We start from the raw sequence: 12,087 nt of genomic DNA on the forward strand, positions 1-12,087 counted from the left end.
AAACCACTGACCTGTCCCTCCCCCCTTCCAACTTGGTGATTGAAGACACATGCTGTATCAGGAACTGAGATGGTACAGGTCCACTCTTGTGTCATCTTCCACACTAGAGGCCTAAAAAGACTGCTAGCCATGATACATACAATGCCCTACCAATTCTGATCTACCAAAATACCACCCTTCAAGACTCTCTTTATGACTCACCTTTTCTATGATGCCTCAAAGTATTGTTCTTAACAGTGATTATTACCAGAGAAACCTTTTAATGTACCATCAAGACATGCTCATATCAAAGCTGAAATATCACAGGATCTTATTGTTGTAATATATGTAGTTCCTCATCCTACTTCCCTTTCTACTGTTCACTAACCCCACTGATCACATCACATCTACATTTAGATCCTTCCCTAATTGGGGCAGGGGTCTCCCCTGTACTTTTGAAAAGCACTTAGGCACACTTTTGGGCCTTGTAGAAATAAACAGGAGACATGCGATTTGTTGTACAGAACCAGAGCAACAATCTCTCTACCTCAATAGCCTATCATCAACAGTGGCCAGTACCAGAAGCCTCGAAGGAGGTGCTAGAAACTTAGCAATAAGCAGTTAAATAATAAATAATAAAATAATAACAACAATCCCCTCAATTATGTATTGTATATTTATACCTGCTGATAATCCACAATTATTCTTGATACTCACAATCCTGGTGAAAACAATGGTTTCATTTGAGATATTGATCTGGTGAAGCAACTGCAGGGCAGGTAAACTCCAGATCTGCACCAATTTGTATTCCAATTCCTGGCACATATTTATCAGTTGATGGTGATCTATATCATGTTTTAATTCAATTACCTGAAACAGTGATTGTTGGTCTTTAATAAGGGCTATTCCTTGGAAGAAGAGTCTGGACAAGAGCCCTGCAGTGGGACTGGGATCCCATGGGTCCCTCAGGATCGGCTGCCATAATAGCAGGAACGGGTAAAATTTACTTTGTGGCAAGTGGGACTGGATAGCGGGGGGGAAAACAGACTGATAATTTGCAGGAAAATACTAATTTTTTCTTTGAATAAAGGTTTTAATATGTATATGTAAACAAGAGATAGAAAGAGATTTGATGTCTATTATAACAGGCATTAAAGTATTTTTTACATGGTTTAAGCAAGATTTGTTTTATTCTTTTAGTGGTATAAATTATGTCTGAATTCCATTTACATATACATACATATACATACCGTTTGTTTTTTTAGTAGCATGGAGGAAATTGGTATCTCTTTCGGGATTTGTGGAACAAAGGTTTTTGCGAGTGGGAGAGGGCTCTAGTCTGGACCATGTTACCATATAAAGTAAAGGAAAGTTAATTTGCATTTGTTACTACTTCCCATCTCATCCCTTTGCTCTACCAATGAACCCTGCCTCACTACTCCCCTTCTATCCTCCCTCATCTTCATTTCTGCCTCACAGTTCCCTATTCCTGGAATTCTCTTCCTATCCTAATGCAAAAGGCCCAGCCTCCCTCTCTTTTTTTAAAATTGCTCCTCAAAACTTGTCAAGTATCAGAGGGGTAGCCGTGTTAGTCTGGATCTGTAAAAGCAGTAAAGAATCCTGTGGCACCTTATAGACTAACAGACATTTTGGAGCATGAGCTTTCGTGGGTGAATACCCACTTCATCAGATGCATGTGACTCAAAACTTGCTTTTCCCACAAAGGCTACAAACACTAATTCCTCCTACCCACCATATATTCAATACATATCTACTTACACTGTAAGTTCCTAAGGCCTTTCTTCTGTGCCTTATACAGTGTTTGTCATTTCATATGCTGGCACTGTTGGCCAGGTTGGGGTGACACATCGACAGCATTACTGTACTATAATTACCAGTTAAGTATGCCAGCAGGGGACAAGGTATCTGCTTAAACCCTTCTTGACAAGGGAAAAACAGAGGGATGGAAGAATTAGTATAGAATTTGTGTACAGGACTCAATGACGCATCTAGAAATCCTAGCTGAAATGACAACAATTTGTAATAATGACTCAGTTTGTGAGTGATATATTGAAGTGTATATAAGTAACGTAGCTTCCTTGAGAAGATTCCAAACTATGGAAAGCTCTTGAATTCCTTTCTATTTGAGAGTGAAGTTGCTCTGCCTTTGGAAATAGTGGACCAAATTCAGCACACTTACTTCACTGAGGTTAATGGAGCTACTTTGCATTTACACCAGTATTTCTGAGTCAGAATCTGGCAAATTATCTGTGCAAGAATAGCCAAAATTATTCCATAAGGCTCTGTATGTGGTAAGTTACATTTCTGAAGCAAGACAACTGATTGGTCTGTACATTCGGTACTAAGGACAGCCATAATACAAGAGAAGAGATAGTTTCTTACTTTGATATCTAGCCTTATCCAGCTATGTATGTTTTGTTATGAAACTCTTTTAATAAAAGAAAGGCTGTAAACTGAAAGTACACTTACTGGATCTTTATAGGCCTTCATCTCATAATATACTAGATTTTGTATTGATGTGTGCAGAAACAGGATTCTTCCATCCTATTAAAAGAGAATTGCATTATACTCGCACAGATGAAAGAACAGACCATACTATCAAAGTAACACATTGCACATGAAAATCTGAAAAACTAGACCAAGGCCATGTTGGCAAAACTAATACAACTGGAAAAAACAGTGAACAGAAAACACTTCGTTCTACATGCTCATTTCCTAATGACTGTTAACATAATATGACCAATCTTTCACAAAGCAGCTTTTCAGTGTGTCACATCTTGTCTATCAGTGACGTAACGGCTGCATGTAATGATCTTCCATTACTAAAGAACAGTCCACAGAATCTAAATTGTATCAGACATCAGCAGTTGAAGACATTCCACCTATACCCCTTCCATTAGGAGCGTTGCCAGTTTTTTTGGAGTCCTAGGTGGCGGAAGGTCCTGCCCCCGAAATGCAACCCCCGACAGAGGTGGCAAAAGGTCCCACTCCCGAAATACTGTTGATGACTGCAGCGGTCGAAGATCCAGCCGCCACGGTCACTGCCCCCCAAATGTTAGCGCCCTCACCTAATGGGTTGTGCCTGCCCTGCTTCCACTGTCCACCTTGCTTAGTAGATTTGTAAGAACACAATGCCATTTATAATCAATTCACATTTTTGGAAGTACATTTCACAAGGTTCCTTTTCCTTACTTAGGAAAAGAGATCTAGAGGAAGATGTAGAAAATTGTTCATATATATAAGAATGCTTCTGGTCAGGAGATACTGATTCCACAATTTTAACTGTTTTTTAAAAAGATGGTATCTCTGATTTCTGAAATACAGGAGATTTTGCATGCAGGCAGGTGGTTGAGATACTAAAAAATTAAAGCACATTCACTGGGAACCTTGAAAGCTGCCAAGTTAAAATCATCACTGGAGGCTAAAAGAGAACAGGAACTCTCAATTAGGAAGAGTTTGTCACAAAGTCATTTGATGGGGCACACAGATTCTGTAATTTCCCTGGGTTGTTAGACTTTGACTACACTGGGAATCTGCCTCAATTCAAGCCATCGGTGGCTGGAATTGAAGCAAATTCCTGATGTAGACAAGTCCTTAGAAACAATAATAAAGCTGGTTTAAGTCAGTGCTGCTGCTCCTGTTGCCTTTGGCAAGGCTGAAAGCTGACAAAAAGGCAGTATTGGCCTTTGCCTGCACACTTACTATGGAGTTGACCTGACAGGCAAAAAGATAGTAATTTTAAATGGCCTAAAATTACTAATCATATTTTATTAAATGGGTTAGAACAATTTTTGTTGAAAAATGAAGGCTACAGTGATAAAAATAACAAGCCCCATGACTTCGACATTTTGCTATAAATTCATTCTTTCTGCTATTTTTTCCTTACGATCAAGTTGATTATTTTACAGCTTATGACCAGGAGACAGTAACAAGATTTCATATAAGATTATTAATGTTAATCTTTGGGGGGGTTGCCATGAATACAAGCTGAACACATTATTTCAATAGAGTTAGGTGCCCAGATGTTTTGAAAACATCTCTAGGTGCCTATCTCCATCTTCAGATGCCTAAATACCTTTGAAAATCTAGCCCTTGGTGACCATCAGTTTGTAAGAAGCGTATTCAATACTCATGGACCAAATGTTCAAACTTGGGTACCTAATGATAGACTTCTAAATCCATATTAAATATTTAATGCCAAAGAACCAGTTTTTCAGATCACCTGCAGATTCTACTGATTGCAAGGTCTTTTATTCGGCATATTACTCTGGGTTTGGATGGCATGACATAGTGTTTCCTGAGGGCCTTTATTACAACCTCTAATTTATACACTCACACCCGCTTTTTCATAAGCCATCCAGCTTCAGGAAAATTCCTCAAGCATGGAAACAGTTGGAACAGAGTATTCTCATATATATTTTCAAGGTAGTTAGTTTATTAAGCCTATAATCCACATGTAAAGCGATGGGCTGACCTGGCCCAAATTTAGGTACCTCCCTTTAGGCACTCAAATTTTTAATCACAATGTTTACATCAACTCTAAATGTTCCTAGTGGGTTTTACATCATGAGCGCCTCTCCCTAATGGAGTAGCTTGCACACCTCACTGTATCTTCAGGTAATTGTCAAGTCAGTTAATTTTAATATCTGCATATCTCTGATTAATCAGAAATACTTGTTGTGCTTTTTACCTGCATACCAAGAACCAGAAATTCCTGGGTATCTGCATACACCAGCCCTTCATCTATCCAGTAGCATATTGGGGAGGACAGGCTGCAGAGACATTTGCATCTCACTGGATCTCTTACACTCTCCTTTCGAGTATGTTGAAAATATTCATTCTTCTGTACACAACTAGGAAAACAATGCATTAGCACAAAGAGAGTTTGTAAAAGATGTTTGCAGGTGGTCAGACCCACACATTAGAAGGTAACTAATGATTTATTTAATGACCTTCAACGGAGCAGCAGATCACACCAACCCTATTTTTTTTAAATATAGAGACATGCAATATTTTTAGAAATCTTTATATATACACATGCTCGAGCAGGGGTCGGCAACCTTTCAGAAGTGGTGTGCTAAGTCTTCATTTATTCACTCTAATTTAAGGTTTTGCTGGCCAGTAATACATTTTAACGTTTTTAGAAGGTCTCTTTCTATAAGTCTATAATATATAACTAAACTATTGTTGTATGTAAACTAAGTAAGGTTTTAAAAATGTTTAAGAAGCTTCATTTAAAGTTAAATTAAAATGCAGAGCCCCCTGGACCAGTGGCCAGGACCCGGGCAGTGTGAGTGCCACTGAAAATCCACTCACATGCTCCCTTTGGCATGCATGCCATGGGTTTCCCACCCCTGCTCTAGAGACTGCATGCTCAGCTACTGCATTCTGGGCATCTAATTTGCTGTTTATGCATGATGTAACAAGGACAAGCACCCTTTAGGTCACTTGGCATTCCTAGGTCCACAATGGACATTGTCAGCTTCCTCGTGGCAATATTCAGTATGAGGAGTCTCAATTCCCTTTGTTCTCGACTTGGTGCAGAAACTGCAAATTCACTCCTGACCAACCTCTTCTGCAATCAGAATCCATTACCCTCTGAGGTGGGCTGAGAGCAATTAGCCCCAATTTAACAATCCCTGCTACATACATTTCAGGCCATCTTATAAAAAGGCAAATTTTATTTTTTAAGTTCACATTTTTTTAAAAAATTATTAGCATATTATTAAGACCCAGGAAAACAATTTAGTAAAAAAGTTAGCTAGTAGTTAAACTCAGCCACATCTTAGACAGACATTGCTAAGTGGGTATTAAGCTGAAGTTACAATATATGGCAATATTAGCTATGGCAAGGCAGAAAAAGTATTTTAGCTATTCCACTGCTCAGTGGTGCTCTCAGTTCAGTGTTGCAGGAGTGTACGTATACAAAGTGGAAACCCTTTATTTGGTCATAAATGTCAAGTTATTTCTGTGGCATATATTATAGTAGTATGTATTCTCTTTAGAAATGCTCTTCTATCCTTTGAAGGAGAGATGAAAGTTCTAGTGAGCCAACATACCATCGTGGGGTGATAGCACTAGTGTGGCAATAATATAATTATTTTTTCCTATTCGATAGCCCATTTGATTAAGTTAACTTTCAGTTCTAAATATAAAAACTCTTTTATATTGGCCTGTGTCAAAGTCCCATTTCCTTCCCAGTTTACATAGGTACTGGATATACATTTAATTATGAAAAGAGATTCCTGCTGCTGAATTGCATGGATTACATGTTTCTGTGTTAAAAACAAATCTAGGGTTGGTGTGATCTGATGCTAAATTGAAGGCTATTATAAATTAATGTTCCTAACACTGTGATGAATATAAACAATTAGAGTGGATCTGACCACCTGTGAACATCTTGTACAAACTCTTGCTTTCTATCACTGGTGCCTAATTCAGACAATAACAGCTGAAATGTGGGATCACAGTTTTTTTTAAACTGACACCATAGTTGAAGAAGCTCATTTGTGCTTTTTGGCAGATGTTGTATCTAGAAATATGAGGAAAGTATATTAATGTACAATAAAATGCTATTGCCTAGTACCAGCAAACAAATAATTTACAGAACATTTGGCTCAAGTCATTCAGAAATTGTATTATATGACACTGATCCCTGTATTAGATTTACTATCATTTTAGATTTGGGATGTATTCAAGACAGGCTCATTTGACATCATTATATTTTATTATTTTCAGTGTTACAATGAAAACTGGTCAAAAAGTGGAATTTCTGTCCTGTGGGAAATTCTAATCTTTTGAAATTTGTTTGCATTCCAAATTGGAACAAAAATTTGAAATGCCCCCAAAAATGTGTTTGGAAACATTGAAAGAATTCATTCTGATAAAGTATAAAATAATATTAAACATTAAATATAATATATATGATATATATTATTAAATATAAATATACATATAAATCAATAATAAAATTGAAACAATTCATTTAAATATGGTAAAAATGTTAATTCAAAACAATTCATTTAAACACTTTTCCACCAAAAATGTGGCCAAAATCAATATTCCCACAAAAAGTTTCCATTTCAACAAAACTCCATTTTCAGATGGAAAACTGTTCCACTGAAAATTTTTCAACTAGTTCTAGTGATAACTGGTATCTCATATTGCAAAAAGCCTTTGCAAATAATGATTTAAAAATTCAGCACTAGCAACCTGACTCTCTTGAGAGTATTTCTAACTAAAGTAGCAGTTTACTTACTGAGGAAAAGAAAATAGGAATAATAATAGTCAATGCTACTTAATGGCACATATCCGCCATTAGTTTAGGTGAGTCCCATGCAAGGCAACGTATAATGTAACTACTAACATGAACAAAGCCAGCTGAAGTTAAATTCGGGCTCTTCTTTCTCTTTAATAATCCCAAGATGTGCAGTTTCCTTATTGAATCAAGGCTAATTCCTTTGTCAGTGCTCTGATCATTTCCTGCCTTAACTCTTGTAACTTTCTCTTCCCTGGGTTTCACTGTCTCTCATTGGCTCCAATCTGTCCAAAAGGTCACTGTCAAACCAAACTTCCTCTCCTGCCATTGTGGCCACTTCATCTCTCTCCCTCAATTCTTCCACTGAATTCCCATCTCTTACTACTAAAAATTCAAATTCCTCGGCCTTATCTTGAAGGCCCCACTTATCATCTTGCTTCCTCCTTTATTACTGCTCTCACTTTCCCTAGCTCCATTCCACTCCCTATGCTCATCCCACTCTTTTCACTTTATTCCTCAGCTACTCTCTTTTTCCCCATTCTTGTTTTTGTACTTTCTTACAGACTACTCCATTCTCTTTCCTTGTTCTTATCCACCAGACAACATCTCTTGTCGCCATATTAATTTTCTTCTGAACTGTGTGCCATTTTATTTTTAGTGTAAGCTACATGGGGCAGGAAGCATGTACTATCTACCTTTGTAAATTAGTGACTATCTAATTTTTAAAAATGCATTAATATACAACTAGTTCAGAAAATAAAGAAAGAATGGATTAGAAAAAAATGTTTTCTGCTGCTAAAGCAACAGAAGCCCATCGGCAAATTAAGGAAACTCACGAGGCTAAGGGATGTTTTCTGTTTAAGTGCTGGTGTATTTCTTCAGTTGTCCACACTGCTGCCCTACATGCAGGATCAGTTCTGAAATAAAAAGTACCCCAGTGTGAAAATTGTATTGGGAAAATACATCTGGAGTGTGAATGCTCTTATGAGTTAATTGCAACAGTAATGTATCTTTATTCCAGTGAAATGATTGAAAAGCCAATATTCTGGAATTGTAAATGAGCAATGAAGAAGATGAAAGTGAGTGAGAGAAACCAGTATAATGTACTTGTTTCCCATAAATCTTTGAATATGCCTTGCGTGTCAAAAAGTTGGGCTGAGATCCAGAGCAGACCTAATTATAAATATTGAAGTCCTCTCTCAGTTTGTACAGACGTAAAACTCTCTTTGGAGCCAAAGGAAGCTTTGTGTTAGTAATACATCTGGACAGAAAATATCACAAAGGTTGAAATTTCAATGAAAAATTGGTATTTCCTATTTTCCCACCATTTCTACTGAGGAAGATCTGAGGATCTGGTCCACAGAAGTTAGAGACTATGACTCCAATGCATAAATGGGATCTTAAATTCTTTCCTGAACTGGTACTAGAGTTAATCTAATCCACCTCTTGTCAATGCAGGATTGTTCCCTATATGTGGGTGTATACAATTGAAGGCTTTACCCCCCCAAAATGTAGGGACTGCATTAATGAAGGAAACACTTAGTCTGGAACAGTAGCTACATCTTCTTCCTTCCCCCCTCCACCCCATAATAAAAGTTGTCTACGCCCCTGTAGTACATTCTTTAGTACTCTGCCCAAATATCTCAAAATTTAAATGGCCCTGCTACAAGGAAGTTTCTCCTCCTTAATTTCCTTTTATTATTCATAGTGACCCCTCCCTTATGCCCAGCGCCAGATCCAGGCACCAGCTCAGCAAGCCGGTGCTTGGGGTGGCCAAGGGGAAGGGGTGGCACGTTGGGCTCTTCGGCGGCGGGTCCCTCGGTCCCTCTTGGAGGGAAGGACTTGCAGCCGAAGAAGGAAGTGGTGTGGTGGAGCTGCCGCCAAAGTACTGCTGATCGCAGCTTCCCCCGCCCCCGCCACTTGGGGCAGCAAAAAGCCAGGAGCCTGCCCTGCTTATGCCACCCTAAATAATTCCTCTTCTTCCTTGGTGTTTGTATACTACAACTGTCAACATTTATCACTGTTAATAGTTTGGGAAATCATGTGATTTAGCTAGTACAACATGGATGGTGAGAATACCTAACCCATACATCGCTCTTTATATTTTCAAAGCAAGACACCTGGGTTTGTCAGCTATCCCAGAACGGTCCCTGGCGTCTCAAGTAATCTGCAAATGGGAAGATTATTAGGTGATGTTTTCAGAGCCCAGGAAGAAAATTAGCTATTGCTACACTGGAACAATCTCTGAGTATTAGTTATTTAATAGAGTTGTTGATTAATCATAGCTAACTCATGCTCGTTAAAAAAATGCATTAATTAAATTTGTTACTGAACTCCTTGGGGGAGAATTGTATGTCTCCTGCTCTGTTTTACCCACATTCTGCCATATATTTCATGTTATAGCAATATTGGATGATGACCCAGCTCATGTTGTTCATTTAAAGAACATTTTCACTGCAAATTTGACAAAATGCAAAGAAGGTTCCAATGTGAAATTTCTAAAGATAGCTACAGCACTCAACCCAAGACTTAAGAATCTGAAGTGCCTTCCAAAATCTGAGACGGATGAGGTATGGAGCCTGCTTTCAGAAGTCTTAAAAGAGCAACACTCTCATGAGGAAACTACAGAACCCAAACCACCACCACAAAAAAAAAAAAAAAAAAAAAAAAAAAATCAACCTTCTGCTGGTGGCATCTGACTCAGATGATCAAAATGAACATGCGTCAGTTTGCACTGCTTTAGATCATTGTCAAGCAGAACCCATCATCAGCATGGATGCATGTCCTCTGGAATGGTGGTTGAAGCATCAAGGGACATATGAATCTTTAGCACATCTGGCATGTAAATATCTTGTGATGCTGGCTACAACAATGCCATGCAAATGCCTGTCCTCACTTTCAGGTGACATTATAAACAAGAACAGGCAGCATTATCTTCTGCAAATGTAAACAAACTTGCTTGCCTGAGCGATTGGCTGAACAAGAAGTAGGCCTGATTGGACTTATAGGCTCTAAAGTTTTACATTGTTTTATTTTTGAATGCAGTTTTTTTTGTACATAATTCTACATTTGTAAGTTCGACTTTCATGATAAAGAGAATGCACTACAGTACTTGTATTGGGTGAATTGAAAAATATTATTTCTTTTGTTTTTTACAGTACAAATATTTGTAATAAAAATAATATAAAGTGAGCACTATGCACTTTGTATTCTGTGTTGTAATTGAAATCATTATATTTGAAAATGTAGAAAACAACATTTAAATAAATGGTATTCTATTATTGTTTAACAGTGCAATTAATCACGATTATTTTTTTTAATTGCTTGACAGCCCTAGTATTTAATATGTACATTACAGTAGTGCTCAGATGCCCTAATCGGGATCAGAACCCTCACTAATGATAGGTGCTGTATAAACACACATGACTATATAGTTCCTCACCTCTCCATTTCAGAGCTTTGGGGACCCTGCATCTCCTCCCACCCCAAACACTTTATGCATTTGTGCATCTTCAAAGCTTCACAACATGACTACTAGCCTACTGGTAGATGAGAAATGACTAGAAACAACATGAAACTCTCCATCCCCACAGAACACCTGAAATTTTAAATTGTATTTTGTAAGGGCCATTTCAGGGGAAATTTAGACTAAACCCGGAGGAGAACTAGGTGTAAGAGGAGGCTGGGGGTTAATGCACTGTTTTCATTTCTGGAGATACAGAAATCCTGGTGTAAATCACCAAAGAAATATGTTTGATGATCTCATCCTATAGTGGATGTTTTCCCACAGCACAATCCCCTCCCACCACAAGTCTAGTCTGAGTATCACTCAAGATAGGTTCAGGAATGGAGTGGCAGTACATAGGTCACAACTGAAATGGACAGACAGAGGACTAAGCAGAACTGTTTGTGTGTTGGGGATAGGAACCGAGTAAGGAGAGCTGCAGGTCACAGCATTCTCAAAGTTTTAAAACAGCACACCAAGAAAGTAAAAAAAAAAAAAAAAAAAAAAAAAAAAAAATGGCACAGAAAAAAAAAAAGGCTGGGTAAAACCCCATAAACCCTATTTGGGCTGATGTGTTGTCTTGAGCTCCATTCTCAGGGAGGTGATGGCCTCTTGCCATGCCTGCAGGGCCGGCGCTTCCATTTAGGCGGCCTAGGCAATCGCCTACGGCGCCAGGATTATTGGTGGGCGTCGTTTTGCCAGAGGGGGCGGCACGCGACTCCAGTGGACCTACAGCAGTCGTGCCTGCGGAGGGTCCCCTGGTCCGCGGCTCTGGTGGAGCTGCCGCAGTCGTGGCTGCGGGTGGATGGTCGGCTGCTTGCACAGCTCCAGTGAACCTCCCGCAGCCACGACTGCGGCAGCTTCACCGGAGCTGCAGGACCAGTGTGTGGGGCGGTGAAATTGCCGCATGCCTAGGGCGCTAAAACCCCTAGCGCCGGTCCTACATGCCTGGCTGACATGGAATCCATGTCCTATGCCTTGAACACTCATTCCAGCACAGAAAAGAAAAATGACACAAATTATATATTAATGCACAAAGTCATTGACCTGCTACGTAACAGGACGCAAGTCTAGATCTGCACCATTTTGTGTGCGATCCCATTGATTCAAAAATAAAACCCAAACTCTCTTATAGGAGTTTTCATTCTACTGGAATCATTCTAGAAACTGAAGCCTTCCTGAGTGACTCAGCCAACTTAATTTCTCTGTGCCTCAGTTCCCCATCTATAAAATGGTAATATTAAACTTCCTTCCCACTCCCCTTCTTTGTCTGTTTTCTCTATTTCGATTGTAAACTCTTCCGGGCATGGACTGACAAACTACA

At 38.9% G+C, this 12,087-nt stretch overlaps 1 protein-coding gene across 1 annotated transcript in view; it reads right to left on the reverse strand.

Annotated features, from left to right (window-relative positions):
- LOC127053795 (uncharacterized) overlaps positions 1-12,087 on the reverse strand; it is a 93,505-nt gene that overhangs the window by 59,634 nt on the left and 21,784 nt on the right. Inside the window, exons 12-15 of the mRNA XM_050959079.1 lie at positions 8,095-8,175; positions 4,691-4,853; positions 2,470-2,544; positions 697-849 (exon numbers count right to left, since the gene is read on the reverse strand). Of these exons, the coding sequence (XP_050815036.1) occupies positions 697-849; positions 2,470-2,544; positions 4,691-4,853; positions 8,095-8,175 (472 nt within the window). The remainder of the gene's footprint in view (positions 1-696; positions 850-2,469; positions 2,545-4,690; positions 4,854-8,094; positions 8,176-12,087) is intronic.

This window comes from Gopherus flavomarginatus, chromosome 6, assembly GCF_025201925.1.
Source record: "Gopherus flavomarginatus isolate rGopFla2 chromosome 6, rGopFla2.mat.asm, whole genome shotgun sequence".
In the NCBI taxonomy this organism is placed as follows: Eukaryota; Metazoa; Chordata; order Testudines; family Testudinidae; genus Gopherus; species Gopherus flavomarginatus.